The sequence below is a fragment of the Bubalus kerabau genome, chromosome 2, assembly GCF_029407905.1.
Source record: "Bubalus kerabau isolate K-KA32 ecotype Philippines breed swamp buffalo chromosome 2, PCC_UOA_SB_1v2, whole genome shotgun sequence".
NCBI classification, from domain to species: domain Eukaryota; kingdom Metazoa; phylum Chordata; class Mammalia; order Artiodactyla; family Bovidae; genus Bubalus; species Bubalus kerabau.
Genome location: NC_073625.1, coordinates 200384498 through 200406803, shown reverse-complemented (window position 1 = coordinate 200406803; position 22306 = coordinate 200384498). Strand labels below are relative to the sequence as shown.

The following is a 22306-nucleotide window of genomic DNA, read 5'->3' as shown; positions in this document are numbered from 1 at the left end:
ATGTTTTCTGCGAAGGCCCAGGGAGTGAATATTTTAGCAAAATCTCATCCAAGTTAACCTTCTCAAAAAGTAGCATCCAGATGCTTACAAACTGTTTATTTTTTTATGATTTTAAAGAAGCAGAACGGCATTTTCAAATGGGACTCTTTAAGCTTTAAGAGTGCTCTTCCAGCAGAGAGCCCTGTGAGGTCCTTTCTCGCAGCTCCGCTCTTTGGCAGAGGCCCTTCCCGGTCCATGTGTTTGTAGACCCTCCCAGTGCCCCCCACCGTCCTGGGAGACCCCGGTGCTCGAGGGATGAGCGGGCGCCAGTGACTGGACTCCAGGTGGGCCAACCTGTGCCCGGATATCTGCCCCGACTCGCACAGGAGTGGGACGAAACCAGAGGCCGGCCCCCGGGGGCGGGACAGACCCAGACCCCTCGGAGGAGCCCCCTGCCCGCGGGAGGAGCCAGGGCCCGCCCAGCGCCCCTCACCGCGCCTCCTCCGGCCCTGACCCCTTTGCAGGCCCCGCCAGCAGCCCCGGGTCGCCGGGAGCGGCCGGGCGCGGACGACTTCGTCCTGGTCTCCAAGGACTGCGAGGAGCGAGGCGCCGGGCTGAGCCCCTCGGGCCAGGCTCAGCCGCTGCGGCCGCTCCGGGGCGCCGCCCGGCCGGTGCTCGTGTTCTCCGACCCGCTGACCGGCCCGGCCTCCGCCTCCTCCAGCAACCCCAGCTCCAGCCCCGACGACGACAGCAGCGGCCACAGCAAGGACTCGGGCTTCACCATCGTGAGCCCCCTGGACCTCTGACGGCCGCCGGCCACCCCGCTGCCCCGGGAGACGCCCCTGCCCGCGCGCCCGGCCGGGTGCTGCCCTCGGGGCCTGCGTCGGAAGCCCACCGGGCAGCGCCAACCTCTCCTCCGCACTCCCGCCTTCCGGGGGAGGAGGAGCGGGCCTCCAGCCTCCCCTGGGGCGCCGGCGGACAGCTGGGGAGAGCTGGGCGCGGGCGCAGCAGGGCTCCAGTGTTCTCCAGCCTCAGACCCCACGTCCCCGGCTGTCAGCGCCCCTCCTCAGACAGCCGTCTTCACCTTCGGAATCAGAGCGTCGGAAAAGAAGGCCGAGAGCGCCAAGCCGGCCTTGCTGCGCGCCCCGCTGGCGCCCGCTGCAGCAGGGCCTCCAGGAGCCGGGGCAGCTCCCGGAAGGCCCCGCTTTCTCCTGTTGCTTGGCTCATCCCTTTGAAGAGAAGGTCAAAAGAGGGTTGACCTTTGCAGTGTGGAAATCCGGACTGACCCTGCGCTGGGTCACTCCCCCGCCAGACTCTGAGCTCAGGCAGCACAGCTTACCGCTCTTGTCCCCAGCCTCTGCTCTGGGAAAGGAAGTGTTGGATGGAATGACCCTGGGTTCTCAATTTTGCTGATGCTAAAAGCCTATGTGAACCGCAGAAATGACATGTGCCTTGCTCCCATTTAAGTCACATACTAGCTAATACCTTCTGTTACTATAAATGTAGCAATTTCTTAATATTTTAAGTCTTTTTTATGATTTCTGGATTTTCACTGAATATTGCTATTTACTGGCCAGATAAGTTCAAGGATTGCTAACAGTAATCTAAATTACACATTATTTTATTTCTCAGTCTACAAATCTGCTTTTAATTTTTCACTATTTTCTACTCATTTTGTTTTTCCACGCAGAGTTCATTTCAGCACTAGGAGCCTCGGTTACTGGCTGGCTGCTCACCTGTGTGAGCAGGAAACTGCACTGTTACTATTCAGGTAACAGGTTTAATTTTCTAACTGGAATGATACTGAGTGAAGACCAGTGGACATGCACAGGCAAGCGATAAGAGCCGGGCTGAGGACGTATTCTGTAAAAGGGTATTTCAGGGTCTGGGCAGAAATAAAGTCAGTGTATCGGCCTGAGCAGATGCCGTGAGCAAAAAGTGAGACACCACAGTGCAGATCCCACAGTTATCCCACTCACTTACCCGAGTGGCTGAAAAGAAAATGGACAAATCTAAAAGCAGTTAGTTATTGAGGATTTAGAAACCTTTTACACTTCCAAAATTTGCGAGCAGTTTGGTTTGGGAGAAGCAGTCATTAGGCTGCAGTGTCCAGTAGCTCTTCCAAAATAGTGTGGCGTTTCACTGATCCAGAAAATAAAGTCTGGTGTTAACGAACAACTCAGCTGACCGGAGGAACACGGCAGCTGCCGCAGCCGCTCCACGTGCCCCTGGCCCATGGTCTGCACGGGGTCCAGGCTCGCCCCCCGCAGGACCTGAGAGGCTGAGAAGGGGCAAGGTGTTGGCTTCACAGAGAGCAGCCACTGTGTAAAGTCGGGGCCACTGTATGTACCGAAAGCAAAATGCCAAACCAGACACGCCTCTGACAAAGCTGTTTACCAAGTCGCTGGCCACTCTTAGTAGAATTACCTTGAACTGGAAATTTTAAAAGTTAAACTTTGATTAAATGCACGCACTGCTATTGGAGAAATACCATAAATCATGTCTTTAATGCGGCCGCCGCTTCATACAGCGAGAGGCATGCACAGGGCATTGCTGCCACGCCGGTGCCTTGACGTGGCCTGCGCACCCAGCAGGGCCCAGCCAGGAGCGGCCGCCACTGCAGTGCCCTGGAAGCCCGTGCTCTGCACGTTCAGGGGCTCGGGCTACTCACATTCTCAGTAAGCATGGCTCTCAGCAGGCATGCTGCCAGAATCACCCAGCACCCAGAGGCCCCAGCAATCATACGTAAGTAAAACTTCTTTTAGGATTTGGTTCCCCCCCACCCTGCCCAGTAAATACTGATTAGACCATACAGTCCATCTGCATCTTAAGACATTGTTTTCTGTTGGGAAAATGTCTGCTTCTCAATGGAACCAGAGTGGCTAGTCTGTTGTTCACATTGGAACTGAATTATGACGTCTTTGTATACAAATACAGCCTGTTTGGGCCAGGAAGAGAATTTCTTGTTAAAGAGTTTATTTGCCTCCATAAGCAGGGTTGCTACATACATTCACAGTTTTAAGAGACTGCAATTAGCTATTCCAGTTGTGCTTTAAAATCCCCATATTATTTTCATTAGTGAGTGCAAAGCGAACGTCCCATCCGGCTGACAGTTGGTCCTAGAGTTACAGACTCTGTGATCATCTCTAGAAAGTCCGCTCATTCTCCAGTTTCATCGCTTGCCTTCTCGGGTATGACCTCGAGGCTCCGCCGCGGCTTCTGGACATCGGCGTTTTCTGTGCCCGGCTTGCTGAGTCCGCAGGAGACGGCCGCGTAGTGGATCTGCTTCAGGTTCTCCACAGTCTCGTTCTTGGCGTACTTCAAGAGGTCGGCTTGTCCCTGTGATGAGACACGCAATGAGACGGTATGAGCTGAGGCCTGACCCACAGTTAGTCTGCCAGCACAGGCCTCCACTGAGACAGAAAGATTTTGATGCCTCAAGAGGGCACATTTATTTCTGATAGCGCTGAATCCAAATAGGTCAGTTTTAACAACAACAAAAAAGTTTGTTCTCCCAGTTCTCGACAGCAGACTCCCAGGAGTGTGCTGCCCATTCAGCCTTTCCATTTTCTAGGGTATTTTATTTTTACATACATGGAATCAAGCAGTTATATTTTTCTTCAGTTTCCTTTTTTTTTTCCCACCAAAAGTCATGTCTTGGCAATCTTTCCATGTCAGTATAGATCTACCATAGGGTGACAGAATTTTTAAAAACAAAATTCTCCAGGTAGTCTAGGGTAATTAAGGCAGTAATAACAAGAGTTCTTTATCTGCTTGAGTCTCACGTTCAGACAAGTCATCACAGCATTGTCAACAGACCAGACCGTTACCCAGCAGCGACACCAAGGACCCTTACGTGTGACAAACCCGGGCCTGGGAGCCGCCGGGCTTCACCCCCTCACGCCCACTTTGCTCTGCGCGCCTGCAGCTCCAGGCCCCCGGACCTGGCGCTGGGACGAGGAGGGTGTGAGGCTGGGAGGGCGCTCTCTGCGGCGGCATTCACGCCTGTCGCTTCAGAGCCCACTGAAGAGCAAAGGCCGCTGAAAATGGCGTCACCCACCCACGACCCAGGGGTCTGGATTTGGACACCGACCACACTAGCTTGGCAGTGTTTTCATTTGAGAAACTGAAACGCTATTTGGTTTCACACATTCTTCCAGTTTTATAACTAATTCCATTTTCTTTGTACCTTGAAAGACGTATAACAACCTTACAGGTCAAATAATTAAGGTTCTCAGAAAATAATCTTTAGACGATGTAGCTGAAGGCAGGGCTCTTGCTGACTGCTGCTCACCCAGGGCTGGGGCAGAGGCTGGAGCAGCCGAGAAAGGCATGACCTCGGCAGATGCAAAGCACCGGAGCCAGCAGCCGCCCAGCAGCAGTGGGCCCGTCCACAAGCTTACTGTGTGACCACAAAAGATGTCCTCATCAATAAAAACATTTCAAAGCATATCGGTGTGACGCAGTTTTTTAATCACAATTCATTGCTCTTACTGAGCTAAAACATCAGGGATGCTATTATTTCAGTTAAGTTTGTCAAAGCTTTCTTGTCAAACTATCAGAAAAATGGAGGGCCCTCCTTCTGAGGTGCGTGACCGGTGTGGCCACAAAGGCTCTCCCACCCTCAGCCACCACATGCAGTGACCACGTGGCTGAGGCCAGAGAGTGGAGATGGCCACCTGCTGCCCCAGGGCTGGCTGGCACCTTCCTTCACGTTACACACAGCGGAGGGAAGAGGAAGAGGGCATTCGGACCCCTCTGGGGGTCTGAGGAGGTGCCAGGTGCTGTTCATCTTTAGGAAAACGGGAATGCGGCTATGAGTGGCTGGAGTTCAGCATGTCTGGGGCCCACAAGGACTTCGAGGCTGCTCTGGAGCCAAAGCCCCCACCTGCAGGCTCACTCGGATGGGGGGTTCCGGGCTGCTTTCTGCTCGGCTTCCTGTCCACCCAGGAACAGCCTTCACTAATGTAGCCAAGCAGGATCCTGTGGGGCCTTCCCCAGACAGGACTTCCCTCCCACCCCCATCTGCTGCTTTAGCTCCTCTGAAGCACCCAGATAACTGTATCTGATGCACATTTCCTAAATTATTTCACAGATGTGAACCCCCCCACCACCACCAAATGGAAGATGTTAACTACCTGACGACCTTGAGCACATGGCCCCCAGGCCTCCTGGAGCCTAAGGACTGATAACGTTAACCCCTGTGACACCGCCCTGTCACCCTACCACCATCAGTCAATCAGAGAATTGTGCATGAGCGATCACATACCCTGGGACCCCTTTCCCTCCCCTGGCCTTTAAAAATGCTGTGCTGAAACACTTTGGAGAGTTTGGGGGTTTGCGGACACAACTACCCTTCTTGCGTGACCCTACGGTAAACCTTTCTCTGCTCCAAACTCCAGTGTTTGGTGGCGTCTGGCTTCACGCTGTGTCAGGCACACAGACACGTTCGCCAGGGATTTTCATAGGCCAGCCAGGAGTGCGTGCCTGTGACAGGCTGACCCAGCCAGAGGCAGCCCCTCCCTGAGTCCCAGCGGCTTCCAGGGTACATTTCACTCTGGGGATGTCAGAGGCAGTGCCCCTGACAGCTGCGAACCACCCCCGGGCACAAGGCTGCTTGGGACTGAGACACGCAGCGCTGTGGCCCCCTTCAGTGTCACCTGGGGCCCCCTTCAGTGTCACCTGGGGCCCAGTCGCTCCAGCTTGTGCACGCGAGGCTTGTGTGTGATGTCCCCGTCGGGTGGGTTTTGCTTGTGGCAGAGCACTGGTTGGAATGTTCCTCTTTGGACAAGGTCATTCAGCTTCATTTCTGATGGGACATCTGTTGGGGTTCTCCCTTTTTGTGACTAGGGAACTGACCCTGAGAGACTGATTTGAACTGTTTTTGCTTGATATTTGATAGCATCAATCATAGGTAATAATTAGGTATGGATGATCAGAGCTCTGCTCCATCCTAGAGTCCCCTGGCATATTCTTGCAAAACTGGGAAATCTTTAGCTATCCTCCATTAATCCTCCAACTAATTCCTATCCTTCTAAAACTCTTCCATGAAATTGCAGAGGAAGGAACACTTCCAAACTCATTCTTTGAGGCCGCTATCACCCCGATACCAAAACCAGACAAAGACAACACAAAAAAGAAAATCACAGACCAATATCACTGATGAACACAGATGCAAGAATCATCAAAATTCCAGCAAACAATTCAACAACACATTACAAAGATCATACACCATGAGCAAGTCAGGTTTATCCCAGGGATGCAAGGATTCTTCAGTATATGCAAATCAATCAATGTGATTAACAAATTGAAAGATAAAAACCATATGATAATCTCGATAGATACAGAAAAAGCTTTTGACAAAATTCAACACCCATTTATGATAAAAAAAAAAAACTTCAAAAATGGGCATAGAAGGGCAAAATAATAAAGGCCATATATGATAAACCCACAGCAAACATTCTCAATGGTGAAAAACTGAAAGCATTTCCTCTAAGATCAGGAACAAGACAAAGGTGGCCACTCTCACCACTATTATTTAACATAGCTTTAGAAGTGCTAGCTACGGCAATCAGAGAAGAAAAAGAAAGAAAAGGAATCCAGATTGGAAAAGAAGTAAAACTCTCACTGCAGACTACATGATAGCATACATAGAAAATCCTGAAGACACGATCAGAAAATCACTACAGTGATCAGTGAATTTAGCAAAGTGGCAGGATACAAAATCAATACACAAATCATTTGCATTCCTATACACTAACAATGAAATATCAGAAAAAGAAATTAAGGAATCAATCCCATTTACCATTGCAACAAAAAGAATAAAATACCTAGGAATAAACCTACCTAAGGAGACAAAAGAGCTGTATTCAGAAAACTGTTAAGACACTGAAAGAAATCAAAGACAACACGGAGAGATATTCCATATTCCTAGGTTGGAAGAATATTGTGGAAATGACGGTACTACCAAATGTAATCTACAGATCAGTGCAATCCCTGTCAAACTACCAATGGCATATTTCACAGAACTAGAACCAAAAAATCTCACAATTCATATGGAAACACAAAAGACCCCCAAATAGCCAAAGCTATCTTGAGAAAGAAGAATGGAGCTAGAGGAATCAACCTTCCTGACTTCAGACTATATACTGCAAAGCTATACTCATCAAGACAGTATGGTACTGGCACAAAAACAGAAATACAGACCAATGGAGTAAGACAGAAAGCCCAGACAGAGATAAACCCACGCACCTGTGGGTACCTTATTTTTGACAAAAGAAGGCAAGAATATGCAATGGGTGGTGCTGGGAAAACTGGACAGCTATGTGTAAAAGAATGAAATTAGAACACTGCCTAACATCATACACAAAAGTAAACTCAAAATGGATTAAAGACCTAAATATAAGACTGGAAACTTTAAAACTCCTAGAGGAAAACAGGCAGAACACTCTATGACATAAATCACAGCACGATCCTCTATGACCTGCCTCCTAGAGTAATGGAAATAAAAACAAAAAACAAACAAGTGTGACCTAATTAAAAGCTTTTGCACAGCAAAGGGCACTATAAACAAAGTGAAAAGACAACCCTCTGGACAGGAAGAAATGGTAGCCAGTGAAACAACAGACAAAGGATTAATTTCAAAAATATACAAGCAGCTCATACAAGTCAAGAGCAGGAAAACAACCCAATCAGAAAATGGCCAAAAGACCTAAACAGACATTTCTCCAAAGAAGACATACAGATGGCTAAGAAACACACGAAAAGATGCTCAAGGATCACTCATTATTAGAGAAATGCAAATCAAAACTACACTGAGATATCGCCTCACACCGGTCAAAATGGCCATCATCAAAAAGTCTACGAACAATAAATGCTGGAGAGGGTGTGGAGGAAAGGGAACCCTCTTGCACTGTTGGTGGGAATGCAAATTGATACAGCCACTATGGAGAACAGTGCGGAGATTCCTTAAAAAACTAGGAATACAACCACGATATGACCCAGCAATCCAACTACTAGGCATATACCCTGAGGAAATCAAAACTGAAAAAGACACATATAACCCAGGGTCCATTGCAGCCCTATTTACAATCGTTAGGACATGGAAGCAACCTAGATGTCCATCGACAGATGAGTGGATAAAGAAGCTGTGGTACATATACACCGTAGAATCTACTCAGCCATGAAAAGGAACGAATTTGAGTCCGTCCTAATGAAGTGGATGAACCTAGACCCTGTTATACCAGGTGAAGGACGTCGAAAGTGAAAAGCAATTACCATATACTAACACATACGTATGGAATCTAGAAAGATGGCACTGATGAACTATCTGCAGAGCAACAACAGAGACCCAGATACTGAGAATGGACTTGGGGGGGGGAGGAGGAGAGAGTGGGATGTATGGAGAGAGTAACACGGGAACATACGCGACCATGTGCAAACCAGACAGCCAATGCGAATTTCCCGCAAGACTCGGCTCAAACCAGGGCCCGGAAACAGCCCAGAGGGGTGGGGTGGGGCGGGAGGCAGGAGGGGGCGCAAGCGTCAGGGACGCCACGGGGGAACCTGTGGCTGCTCCATGCTGGTGTTTGGTACAAACCAATGCAACTGTGTAAAGCAATTATCCTTCCCAATTAAAAGTAAATTTTAAAAAGTGGACTTCTGCAATTGCTTTTATCTGGGGTGTGTGTGGATGTATGTGAGTGTCTCAGTACCTGAGTCCAAATCCTGTTCTCTCCTCGTTTTGCTGAAAGTGACTGTGAATATGAGCAGATGATCTATATTACTGTCTGTGACTCTCATTTGTTTGTTTAAACTGAACTGAATATTTGGGAACTGGGGGAAAAATTCCCGAAGATGGCTGGGTTCTGTATAAGCAGTGAGAGAAGGAATCTGCATTTCTCTTCCTGTGCCTTTGATACACAAATGATCTCTCCAGATATCTGGTAACACGCAGTTTTAAAGTCATGATAAATTAAGTGATGGAAGTTCATATGGTTGTTTCTAGATGAGAAAATGAAGGGGCAAAATAATAGGGATGCAGAAAGTAATGGAAGGCTTGCAGAACAGAGCTTTCTGCATGGTCAGAACTGACTAAGTTTAGATTAAATTCAGTAAATGAATCATTAGTAAAAGTAAGCTGGTGCAAAACTGGATTCTGTTTTGTCTGTTAAGAGGACAGAGCTTTCCTAGCATGCTGCCACTGATAACACATTGTGTGGGTTTCTGTGCCTTTAAGTGATTTGTATTTGCTCTCGAGAGCGGTTCTTATTTTGGTTAAGGAATAATACTGTGTGAAAATGACCTACGATCTTATTTGACTGTTTTGAAACTTTCTGACAAAAATCCCCAAATATCAAATTTTAATTAAAGTTTTTTTTACCTCCAGCTAACTTTGGGATCCTTTAGAGAGCTCCTCAGGTTTCTCAGGGAAAAATATTAAACTAATAAGGATTGTTTGGTATGTTAAAGTACACGGGAAGTACTGTTAAATGAGTGATACACCTCCTCAGACTATATGGTATGGGCAAACGTTATTAATATATATATGCTAGAAATTATATGGAATTTCTAAAATTTGGACCTGTCCTGGCATAGTGTTATAATTTTAGTTGTTATCTTAAAATGCTGGGGGAGGAATCAAGACGGCAGAATCGAAGGACGTGGAACGCCCCTCCTCCCACAAATACATCAAAAGCACATCTCCGTGGGGAACAATCTCGTTCCTTACCGAATGCCGGCAAAAGATGCGAGGTGCCCAGAAACACAAGAATGATCCCCACATACCTGGGCGGGATGAAAGAGTGTTCTTTTTAAAGGGACACTGAATGTATGGCAAAACCACAATATTGTACAGTCATTAGCCTCCAATTAAAAGAAAAAATAAAGGGACAGGGATGGGACCTGAGCCCTGGGAGGGGCTGGAAAAGAGGGAAGGTGCTGGCACCCCAAAAAGCCCCCTCACCCGTGTGGGCGTCAGCTGAGACAGAAAGACCCGGAGCGGGGTACACTGCCGGTCGGCGGCAGAAGAGAGACCAGCGCAGAGGACCTGGGCTGCCTCACTGCAGGCCCAGGGCAGCCCCAGCGCAGGCCCCACTGCAGGCCCAGCGCAGGCCCCCCTGCAGCCCCAGCGCAGGCCCCCCTGCAGCCCCAGCGCAGGCCCCACTGCAGGCCCAGCGCAGCCCCAGCGCAGGCCCCACTGCAGGCCCAGCGCAGCCCCAGCGCAGGCCCACTGCAGGCCCAGCGCAGCCCCAGCGCAGGCCCACTGCAGGCCCAGCGCAGCCCCAGCGCAGGCCCACTGGGATCTTGGGACCTGCCTTGGGCGGATGGGTGTGTCAGCATCTGTGCTGCTGACTTGTGTCAGCTGCCTGCACTCCCACACTGGAGGGGGGGCCAAGGGCAGTGCCAGCCACGAGGTCCTCTGTGAGCCCCCCAGCAACAGGGCACCCGCCCAGGCGGGCAGGTCTGGAGAAGGAACACGGGGGTTCTCCCGGCGGGACAGCCCCAGTCCCACCGGCCTCACACTGGGGGCTTCCGCTCAGCAACCGGGGAGGAGACCCTGCCCTGGAGGGTGGTGGCCAGGGCAGGGGAGAGGGGGCCCAGCTCAGCACCCAGGCGGCTCTGGCACCATGGCACCCCCCCATCGAGGGGGTGACGGCCACACTGAGGAAAGAGCAGCAGGCACGCATCCTGAAAGCAGAGTGAACCCACACGGGCCGCCCAGGGAGGCCACCAGATAAAAGCAGCCCTCCAAGACCACAGAGCACCGTGCCCCCAAACTCAGAGAGAGAGAAATAGGAGGGGAATGAAGAAGCAGGGGAACCACACCCAGCTGAAAGGTCAAGAGAATCCCTGAAAGAACAGGCAACAAACCTCTTCCATCTAACAGACGAGGAGTCCAGAAAGGAGATAATGAAAATACTGAAGACATTACGAAGGGCTATTGACAGAAATGCAGATTCCTGTAAACAGAACTAGAAACTATAAAACCAAGAAATAGGAGGCTCATTCACTGAGATGAAAGCCGACTTAAAGGCTACGGATAGCAGAAGGAATAATGCCGAAGAATGCGTAAGTCATCTGGGAGAAGAGAAGTCACCCGATCAGAACAGCAGACAGAAAGTCAAATGAAGAAAAAGAAAGCAATATGAGAGATCCAGGATAATACAAAGCACACCAATCTACATGCAATAGGGGTCCCAGAAAGATGACAAAGGGGAATGAAAATGCATCTGAAGAAATCATGGCTGAAAACGCCCCGAACCTAAAGGAGGAAATAGACATCCAGGTACAGGCAGCACAGCGGGTCCCAAACAAGATAAACCCAGACAGACGTGCACTAGAACAGGCCACAGTGAAAACGGCAGAAGCTAAGGAAGGATTCCAAAGACAGCAGGAGAGACAACAAGGAGTTAGTTACAAGGGAAGCAAGCCCCCCAGGGCTGTCAGCTGATCGCTCTACAGACACACCGCAGGCCAGGAGGGTGCCAAGGTGCATTCAAAACCCTGGAAAAGAAAGACTGCAACCCTGAATCTACAAGCAAGACTATCCTTTAGAAGAAGAAAAAGAATTCTTCTCATAAGCAGAAACTGAAAGAATGCAGCAAGGCTAAGCCCATCCACTAGGAGACACGGAAAGGTCTTCTCTAGAAAAGCAGCTCAGGAAAGAGGAAATCACAGCTGTGAAGTCAACCACTTTAGAAGCCAGGACACAGATGAAAACGTTGTATGTCATAACTTGGTTAAGTGTCTTTGTCAAAAAGCATTATAATCAGATCTCCAATCTTGCCTTCTGAAGTCCTTTATCATTCATAGACACTTACAGTGACGCTGTGCAAAATGCTTCAACTCTAAGAAGAGTCATAGAAAGGACTTTCTGACAAGTGCAGGTTTTTGATGACTTTTAAATCATTATGCTAAACCAGGTAAGATATTTTAAAAGTCTAAAGACAACTCTGATTTCATACAGCTGTTAGTAAAAAAGTATACAGGACTGAGTAAACTGATGAAGATAGGTGTGACTTTTTGGTTTTAAGGAAACCTTTCCCCTTAAGTTAATTATGATTTACAGCAGTTTGATAAAGTATACCTTTATAACCACAATGGAAATTTTTTTTTTCTCTCTGCCTGATCCCTCTAGATACTGGAAACTCCTAGGTTCCCAGCAGCTTTATCGGGTAAATTAGGAAGGACTACTTCCTAACTACTTCCCCTGGTCCAAGGGAAGGAGCAATGGCTGTGCTTTGCTGGAGCAGCCGTGAAGAGATACCCCACGCCCAAGGTAAGGGAAACCCAAGTTAAGACGGTAGGTGTTGCGAGAGGGCATCAGAGGGCAGACACACTGAAACCATACTCACAGAAAACTAGTCAATCTAATCACACTAGGACCACAGCCTTGTCTAACTCAATGAAACTAAGCCATGCCCGTGGGGCAACCCAAGACGGGCGGGTCATGGTGGAGAGGTCTGACAGAATGTGGTCCACTGGAGAAGGGAATGGCAAACCACTTCAGTATTCTTGCATTGAGAACGCCATGAATAGGATGAAAAGGCAAAATGATAGGATACTGAGAGAGAAACTCCCCAGGTCAGTAGGTGCCCAATATGCTACTGAAGATCAGTGGAGAAAAACTCCAGAAAGGATGAAGGGATGGAGCCAAAGCAAAAACAATACCCAGCAGTGGATGTGACTGGTGATAGAAGCAAGGTCCGATGCTGTAAAGAGCAATATTGCATAGGAACCTGGAATGTCAGGTCCATGAATCAAGGCAAATTGGAAGTGGTCAAACAAGAGATGGCAAGAGTGAATGTCGACATTCTAGGAATCAGCAAACTAAAATGGACTGGAATGGGTGAATTTAACTCAGATGACCATAATATCTACTACTGCGGGCAGGAATCCCTCAGAAGAAATGGAATAGCCATCATGGTCAACAAAAGAGTCTGAAATGCAGTACTTGGATGCAATCTCAGAAACAACAGAATGATCTCTGTTCGTTTCCAAGGCAAACCATTCAATATCACAGTAATCCAGGTCTATGCCCCAACCAGTAATACTGAAGAAGCTGAAGCTGAACGGTTCTATAAAGACCTACAAAACCTTTTAGAACTAACACCCAAAAAAGATGTCCTTTTCATTATAGGGGACTGGAATGCAAAAGTAGGAAGTCAAGAAACACCTAGAGTAACAGGCAGATTTGGCCTTAATATGGAATGAAGCAGGGCAAAGACTAATAGAGTTTTGCCAAGAAAATGCACTGGTCATAGCAAACACCCTCTTCCAACAACACAAGAGAAGACTCTACACATGGACATCACCAGATGGTCAACACCGAAATCAGATTGATTATATTCTTTGCAGCCAAAGATGCAGAAGCTCTATACAGTCAACAAAAACAAGACCAGGAGCTGACTGTGCTTAGATCATGAACTCCTTATTGCCAAATTCAGACTGAAATTGAAGAAAGTAGGGAAAACCATTAGACCATTCAGGTATGACCTAAATCAAATCCCTTATGATTATACACTGGAAGTGAGAAATAGATTTAAGGGACTAGATCTGATAGAGTGCCTGAGGAACTGTGGACTGGGGTTCGTAACATTGTACAGGAGACAGGGATCAAGACCATCCCCATGGAAAAGAAATGCAAAAAAGCAAAATGGCTGTCTGAGGAGGCCTTACAAATAGCTGTGAAAAGAAGAGAAGTGAAAAGCAAAGGAGAAAAGGAAAGATGTAAGTATCTGAATGCCAGGTTCTGAATGCAGAGTTCCAAAAAATAGCAAGAAGAGATAAGAAAGCCTTCCTCAGCGGGCTGCCGTCTATGGGGTTGCACAGAGTCAGACACAACTGAAGCGACTTAGCAGTAGCAGTAACAGAAGCAGAAGATATTAAGAAGAGGTGGCAGAAATATACAGAAGAACTGTACAAAAACAGATCTTCACAACCCAGATAATCACAACGGTGTGATCACTCGCCTAGAGCCAGACATCCTGGAATGTGAAGTCAAGTGGGCCTTAGAAAGCATCACTACAAACAAAGCTAGTGGAGGTGATGGAATTCCAGTTGAGCTATTTCAAATTCTGAAAGATGATGCAGTGAAAGTGCTGCACTCAATATGCCAGCAAATTTGGAAAACTCAGCAGTGGCCACAGGACTGGAAAAGGTCAGTTTTCATTCCAATCCCAAAGAAAGGCAAGGCCAAAGAATGCTCAAACTATCACACAATTGCACTCATCTCACACGCTAGTAAAGTAATGCTCAAAATTCTCCAAGCCAGTCTTCAGCAATATATGAACCGTGAACTTCCAGAGGTTCAAGCTGGTTTTAGAAAAGGCAGAGGAACCAGAGATCAAATTGCCAACGTCCGCTGGATCATCAAAAAAGCAAGAGAGTTCCAGAAAAACATCTATTTCTGCTTTATTGACTATACCAAAGCCTTTGACTGTGTGGATCACAATAAACTGTGGAAAATTCTGAAAGAGATGGGCATACCAGACCACCTGACCTGCCTCTTGAGAAACCTGTATGCAGGTCAGGAAGAAACAGTTAGAACTGGACATGGAACAACAGACTGGTTCCAAATAGGAAAAGGAGTACGTCAAGGCTGTATATTGTCACCTTGCTTATTTAACTTCTATGCAGAGTACATCATGAGAAACGCTGGGTTGGAAAAAGCACAAGCTGGAATCAAGATTGCCGGGAGAAATATCAATAACCTCAGATATGCAGATGACACCACCCTTAGGGCAGAAAGTGGAGAAGAGCTAAAGAGCCTCTTGATGAAAGTGGAGAGTGAAAAAGTTGGCTTAAAGCTCAACATTTAGAAGACGAAGATCATGGCATCTGGTCCCATCACTTCATGGCAAATAGATGGGGAAACAGTGGAAACAGTGTCAGACTTTATTTTGGGGGGCTGGAAAATCACTGCAGATGGTGATTGCAGCCATGAAATTAAAAGACGCTTACTCCTTGGAAGAAAAGTTATGACCAACCTAGATAGCATATTGAAAAGCAGAGACATTACTTTGCCAACAAAGGTCCGTCTAGTTAAGGCTATGGTTTTTCCTGTGGTCATGTATGGATGTGAGAGTTGGACTGTGAAAAAAGCTGAGCGCCGGAGAATTGATTTTGAACTGTGGTGTTGGAGAAGACTCTTGAAAGTCCCTTGGACTGCAAGGAGATCCAACCAGTCCATTCTAAAGGAGATCAGTCCTGGGATTTCTCTGGAGGGAATGATGCTAAAGCTGAAACTCCAGTACTTTGGCCACCTCATGCGAAGAGTTGACTCATTGGAAAAGACTGATGCTGGGAGGGATTGGGGGCAAGAGGAGAAGGGGACGACAGGATGAGATGGCTGGATGGCATCACTGACTCGATGGACGTGAGTCTGAGTGTACTCCAAGAGTTGGTGATAGACAGGGAGGCCTGGCGTGCTGCGACTCATGGGGTCACAAAGAGTCAGACACGACTGAGCTACTGAACTGAACTTCCTAACAGGTGCAAAACTCTCAAGGTATTTTGGGGACCTCAGAAAAGGAGGAATTCACCTAAATCCGTACGGCAAAATCTATGGACAAGCCTTTGGTATGGCTTTCCTGGCCCTGAGAAGACTTTTAAAATTTCAGTATTAGACTCCTCATGAAAAATTCCAACACAGCCAATTTAAAGGAGCCAATATGGTCAATTAACCAGATTCATTTTGTAAACAAACCAGTCTTAATTTGGCTGTATTTGATAACAATGAGGATAATTTTAGAGATATGTGTCAATGAATATCAAATTCTATTCATTGAAGTCTGCATTTATTGTCTAAGTCTCACTTCTCGGACAGTTCCTTGTTGCCATGGTGTGTGTGTGTGTGTGTGTGTGTGTGTGTGTGTGTGTGTGTGTGTGTTAGTCACTCAGGCGTGTCCGACTCTTTGTGACCCCATGGACTGTAGCCCGCCAGGCTCCTCTGTCCATGGAATTCTCTAGGCAAGAATACTGGCGTGGGTTGCCATGCCCTCCTCCAGGAGGTCTTTCTGACACAGGGATTGAACTTGCTTCTCCTGCACTGCGGGTGGTAGTTTACCATCTGAGCCACCATGGAAGCCCTGTTGTCATTGTTACGTAATGGTAAAGTTTAATCGAATTATTAAGAAGGACACTCAAGTTTATTTCTGAAGCTTATCGCAGCCATCTACCTTTGGGTAAGTATCAGATGCCCCATGACCCACGGCCAGAGATGATACTTTCTAGAAGAACCACCGCTTAAATATGTCAAGAGATTAACTTGGGATAAGGCCTTGTTGATTGCCCTGCTGTGGATGAGAATGGCTCCCAGAAGACTTAAATAAGCCCCTCTGAAATACGGCAGGCCAGCCCGGTGTGCGCCCACTGGGAGAACCTGTGACTGCCCTGAAGACCTGACCGTTGCTGGCGGCGCTGATCTCCGGGCACTGTACCACCCTCTGCGCATCAGTTTGCCTCCTACGAGTCTGTCTGTCCAACTGAGGGAGGCCCACATCCTTCTGACCTGGAGACCAAGTCACCATGAAAAGCCTAGAGAAGTAAAAGTGCCTGAACACGAGCTGACTGCAACGTGGGCAGGACCACGTTACATACACATCACCTGCCCCACACTCACCTCTCAGGGCAGCTGGAGTAAAGCCGTGAGTTCATCACAGGCTGATTAAAACAGCACCACGTCCTCAGAAAACGGCCCAGCTCCTGAGAGGCCTGGAGAGCGGTGGGCCTGTGAACCCCTGGAAGGCTGGAGACTGCTCTTCAAAAAGCTAAGTATTGAGACCGCGGTTCAGGGCAGCTGGAGAAGGGCGAGTCAGCCATTTATTGAATCTTGTTCAACCGAGTAACACAGGCATCTAGTGTGGTCACGACACTCAGGAAGTTGAGATTAACAGCTCTGTGTAGGAACTGGAGCCAGAAGCCCAAGTCCAGTGATAAATTAGGGAACAAAAGGGCTAAAGGGTTTCATCAGGTTAAAATAATTGTAGATAAAGAATGAACGAGAACTGTACCATCTACTAAAGATTCTAAGGAACATTCCCTGCTGAAGGCCCATCAGTTCCCTTCTGTGACGACCACCATCGCCTCTGTCCAGCAGGAAGCAGCCAGAGCAGCCGTTGCCCCTTTCCCACCAGACTACGGGAGGGGCACCGACAAGAGGAACAGTCATAGAGAAGAACGGGTCTGAGCCCTTAACAGGTCTCTTTTACTTTAACCTTTGTATTCCACTGCTTTTGCTACAAGTTAATCACTAAGGAGACGTTGCCTATCGCTTACAGTGTACATACATGGTCTATCTCAGGGAACCCTGCTCCCATGCCTGGATGTTAAACTAAAATGTTTTGTTCAGCTCACAGGGAACACCTTGGCCCAGCCCGCCTGTGCATGGCTGCAGGAAAGAAGAGAGTAAGACACCCCGCTTGGAGTCTGGCCAACACCAGGAGATATTTCTAGCGAAACGAACACTGCTAGCTAAATTATTTACGTATTGCCTGTTTTACAAAATTGTTTCTTGTATTACCAAATGTGTGACTGAGCCTCTGATAAAAATAATGATGAGCAGGTGACCTGATACCAAGTTCTATAAAGACCACCGACCGTAATAGCGCAACTCTAGTTATAGGGAGGAGCAGCAAGAGGGAATGTTCTCCCGGAACCATAACAGTAAGAGAGCTGGTCCAAGACTTTCTTTCTGGCTACTTTTAATAAGGCCTAGTGCAGGAATAGCAAAAGCCTATCAACAAAACCCGCGCCTGACCTAATAAGGAGCATTCCTGACACTGTGGGAGGAAACGAGCAGGAAATGCTTCCCAAGCCACGGGGAAGTCGAGGACCGAGGCAGCACCGCGCCTGCCCCTTCCAGGACCGAGTCAGCAGCCAGGACAGCCGCTGGCCTTCGACTCCTCTGCCAGGAGCTCAGGCTGCAGGTCAGGTGCAGGCACCCAGCGCTCTGAGAGGGGCTGGCAGAACAGACCTTCAGGCGGCCAGAGCTTTCAGGAGGTCTGAAGACCCCGATTCTTGCATCTCCTCGGGGAATCTTGGCCGCGACACCTGCCGGGCAGCCGCTGCGGATGTGAGCTCAGACGCGCTCCCTCTCCGGGCTGCGTGGGACCCGCTCTCAAAGCAGCGCCTGCCGCTGCCAGGGCCTGTGGCTTTCCTCCCAGTGGGTTAACCTCCCTAGCGGAAACCTGCCTGTTTGCCCGGTCCCGACCTGTTCTCCGCACGGTGGAGGCGCCTCAGATAACGGGGGCCGCGCCTGAGCCGCCCCCGGGAGCGCGCCCGCCCCACCGCTGCCCAGCGCCTCTCGGGGCGCCTGGCTCCCCGGGCTCCACAGTGCGGGGCCTTCTCACTGGGTGGGTGACGGGAGCTGCCTGATGACTGTGAGGGAGCCGCCCCAGCCTCCTGGATGCCAAGGACGGACAGTGCCGCCGCCCTGTCCCCGCCGCCCGCCAGTCAGGGCCGCGCTGCAGCCGACCCGGGCGCCGCGACCGCCTGCCACCCCGGACCTGCCACGGCGCTTTGCTGAAACCTTCAGAGAGCTGGGGGCTTTAGGGCGCCGGCCACGCATCCCCGCGTGGCCTGACAACACGCCTCTCTGCTCGGCCTCTGATGCTTCCGTGCTGTTTGCCCTCTGTGCCCTGGGCACACGCACGTGTGGGCACTAACTCCGCTCCCCTGTGAGGTGAGGCTGCCTCTGGCCTAGAGAGAGAGGAGTGCAGGCCCCGGCCAGGAGAGACTGCCACCCCCAGCGGACCTCACCCCCCGAGCCACCGCACCAGGTATGCTGATGCTCACACGGCCTCAGCTTCCCTGTCACTCTGCAAGTCTCCACAAGCTCAGGTCCCCTGAGCACATTCTGGGGTCATGCACGCTGGTCTGGAGCCCACTACCGTCCTCCTCAAGCATTTCTTCAACGAAAACCCAAGACTGAACTTGTCAAACCTTCACCTAATGACTGGGAAACAAAAGCCAGCTTGACAGGAAGTTACAGCTCCTTTACTGTTACTTAACTGGAATATTAATAGTATGTGGTCACAAACAGAGTGCGTTTTAGTAAGTAATTTGTGGTTAGTCTCTCTTTGGGGTGATGCAAGACTCATAAAGAAACTGAATGCACTTCAATCCAGTATTTCACGAGTATTCAAGATCACAAGCCAAACTTGTAAACCTCCTCTAAGAGGGCTATGGAAACTAACACATTCTGTCTCTTACACCCACAACTCAGAAGAACTGAGTGTGATTACAGTCCAAGATCCGAAACCACAAAGTCTATGATGTTTCAAAACTCAGGCAGGTAGGCATGCACACCAGCAAAGTCTGCTGGGAACAACAGTAACCGTTTCCTGAGTGATGACTGAGCACCAGAGAGTGAACCAAGCCCCTCACAGAGATTATTCTCAGGACAGTCGCTCAATTCTGCAAGTGTGCAATTACTATCCCCATGTCACAGCTGAGGAAACAGTTTAGAGAGATGGAGGGCCTTGCCCGAGGGCAGGGTCGACATGGAAACTTTAAATACTTAAGTACACACAGCCCGTGTGTGTGTGTGTGTGTGTGTGTGTGTGTGTGTTTTCTCTTCAGATAAACTAAACCAGAGTCCACACTATAGGCAGCGGAGCCCCACAAGGTACAGGTGAGACTTTAAAGCCAACAGTGTGGAACAGTGACGGCATTTTTATACTCGGCATATCACCAATGATGGAGACAATCCACTTCTCCTGTGATTAAATGCAGGAGCAGAAATCTAGATTTCAGTTTTTGAAGAGTGGCAGAAGACCAGGCATCAGAGTGTATGGGAATTCTGGCTGCTGGTTCTGAGCCGCCACCTACCACATTCTGATGGAGCTCTGCCAGGGGTCGCAGGGGCAGGAAGGCCCCCTCCTCAGCTTGTGGGGCCTTCTTACCACTAAGGTCTCAATAAACCTTCCACTTAGAAAAGACCCCCCGACCATCACCACCCAAGGCTGGAGCAACGGGGATGGGGGCACGAGCTTTTCCACAGGAAAAGCTTTCTTTCAAATATTCCACTATTTTCTGGGGACACAGCTCCTAATCCCTGACCTCACTCAGTTGCGTCCTGAATATGCAGGATCCACGGGTCGATCTGGGACAGCCCTCCACACCACCCCCATGACACTGTCCCCCGCCTTCTGGCCAATATTTTGGCTCTTTTTTCACATTTAACTGTTACTCTTCAGTGTTACAAGTGTTGTGCTCCACAGTTTGTATAGAAGTTAACCAATTAAAAATTTAAATGTAAGGTTCAGTTGATTTTTAATTAGGAACAAATGCCTTTCTCCAGAGCAACAGCTTCCCACTTCATCCGACACAGGCGGAAGGTGGTGCTCCCGGGCAGCCCAGGGACGTGTCAAGTCCGAGCTGAGCCCCAGCAGGTCAGGGGCTGCGCAGGACACTGCCTTCCATGTGGGGCCCCGCGGCACCCGCAGATGGTGCCTCGAGGCCACTGTAGGGACCTGGCTTCTACGCCACGAAGCCATCTAGTTGCAACTGCGACCGCCCTCCCTGCTACCTGGGAAAGGAGAGGCGCCCACCTGCACAGGGATGGGGCGAGGGTCTTGGGAGCAGTCAGCAGGTCTCCAGGTCGCAGAGCTGAGTCAGCCACGCAGAGAGAGAGGAGGTCAGGGGATTCCAGGCAGAGGACAAGGGCCAGAGAGGACGTGGGGCCAAGGTGAAGGTGGGAGAGATGGACAGGGCCAGGGTGGGAGCCAGAGGACGCTGGGACTCCAGGACGCCGGGACACACTTCCATGTGAGCACTGCCCTCGCCCAGGCATCTTCCAAGCACACCTCCGCATAATTAAACGTTGGCTGAGTAACCACAGATTCCACATCAGTGCGATCAAATGTCCGAGGCACCACTGTGTTCTGAATGGGTCAGGAAGGGCGGCCTGCCCAGCAACAAGCACTCCAGTAGTTTGATTTAGAGCTTTTCCCAGAAACAGACAGCACAATCGATTACCTATAATATGAGAAGTAACTGCAGGGGCTTAGCGTCAGGAAAGGAGTGGAGCACAGACTGTCTGATTTTCAGAAAGGAGTGCTGTCCTTCAGGGCTTCCAGGTAAACCTGCGCCTCAGGTGAAAACAAACCAAGATTAACGTCTTACCACAAACCTCTGAGTGGGATCACCAAGAGAGAGACACAAAGAGAATAAAAGAAAACCAATGCCCCAGGAACACAAAACACCATAAGAAATTACCACGAAAATTGTATGCCAGCAAATTCAACAACCCAGAAGAAATGGAGAAGTTTCTAGAAACACACATCCCACCAAAATGGAATAAGAAGAAACTGATCATTTAAACATACCAATCATTGCAAGCAAAACAGAATCACTACTTTAAAAAACTCCCTAAAAACAAAAGTTCAGGACCTGATGGCTTCACAGGCAAATTCTACCAAACCTACAAAAAAGGACTTATACTGATTCTCCTCAAACTCTTGCAAAAGACTGAAGAAGAGAGAATACTCCCAAAGACATTCTATGAAGCCATCATCACCCTGATACCAAAACCAGAGGACACTGCAAAAAACAATAAAATTATAGGCCAATGTCTTTGAAGAATATAAATGCAAAAAATCTTAAACAAAATATTAGCAAATCCAACAACAGATAAAAAGGCCTACCTGGATTCATCTTAATTTCACAAGGATGGTTCAACATACACAAGTCAACCAGTGTGATAAAGCACATCAACAAAAGAAAAGATGGAAACCACACGATCATCTCAGTGACGCAGCTGACAGAATTCAACATCCGTTCATGATAAAAACTCTTACCAGAGTGGCCGTAGAGGGAACGTAGCTCAACATAATAAAAGCTACTTATGCTAAGCCCACATCCATATAATACTCGACAATGAAAAGCTGCAAGGCTTCCTGCTAAAATCTGAAACAAGACAAGGAGGCCCACTCTCACCACTTCTATTAAACGCAGTACTGGAAGTCCTAGATACAGCAATCAGAAAAGAAAAAGAAACCAAAGGCATCCAAGTCAGAAGGGAAACAGCAAAGCTGTCACGGTATGCAGATAACATGACACTATATATAGAAACCTCTAGACTCCACACAAAACTACTATTAAAATGAGAACTGATAAAGAATTCAGCAGAGCAGCAGGATGCAAGATTCACATACAGAAATCAACTGCATGTCTTTGCACTAACGATGAAGTATCAGAAAGGGGATGTAAACAATCTCTTTCAAAAACACAACCAGAAAATATAAATACTACTTAGGAATAAACTACAAAGCTCCAGCTATCAAGAAAGCACAGTATGGGCACAAAAACAGAAATATGGGTC

At 48.7% G+C, this 22306-nt stretch overlaps 2 protein-coding genes across 18 annotated transcripts in view; one reads left to right on the top strand and one right to left on the bottom strand.

The window, feature by feature from the left end:
* The window catches only part of TBC1D5 (TBC1 domain family member 5), a 590389-nt gene extending 587587 nt beyond the window's left edge, over positions 1-2802 (top strand). For all 15 annotated transcript variants that reach the window (XM_055570013.1, XM_055570012.1, XM_055570015.1 and 12 more), the window contains one exon: positions 504-2802. In XM_055570013.1, coding sequence (XP_055425988.1) covers positions 504-785 — 282 coding nt within the window. In that variant the 3' untranslated portion in view covers positions 786-2802. The remainder of the gene's footprint in view (positions 1-503) is intronic.
* A 146-nt stretch (positions 2803-2948) lies between these two features.
* PLCL2 (phospholipase C like 2) overlaps positions 2949-22306 on the bottom strand; it is a 210436-nt gene continuing 191078 nt past the window's right edge. For all 3 annotated transcript variants that reach the window (XM_055570002.1, XM_055570004.1, XM_055570003.1), the window contains exon 6: positions 2949-3318. In XM_055570002.1, the coding sequence (XP_055425977.1) occupies positions 3139-3318 (180 nt within the window). In that variant the 3' untranslated portion in view covers positions 2949-3138. The remainder of the gene's footprint in view (positions 3319-22306) is intronic.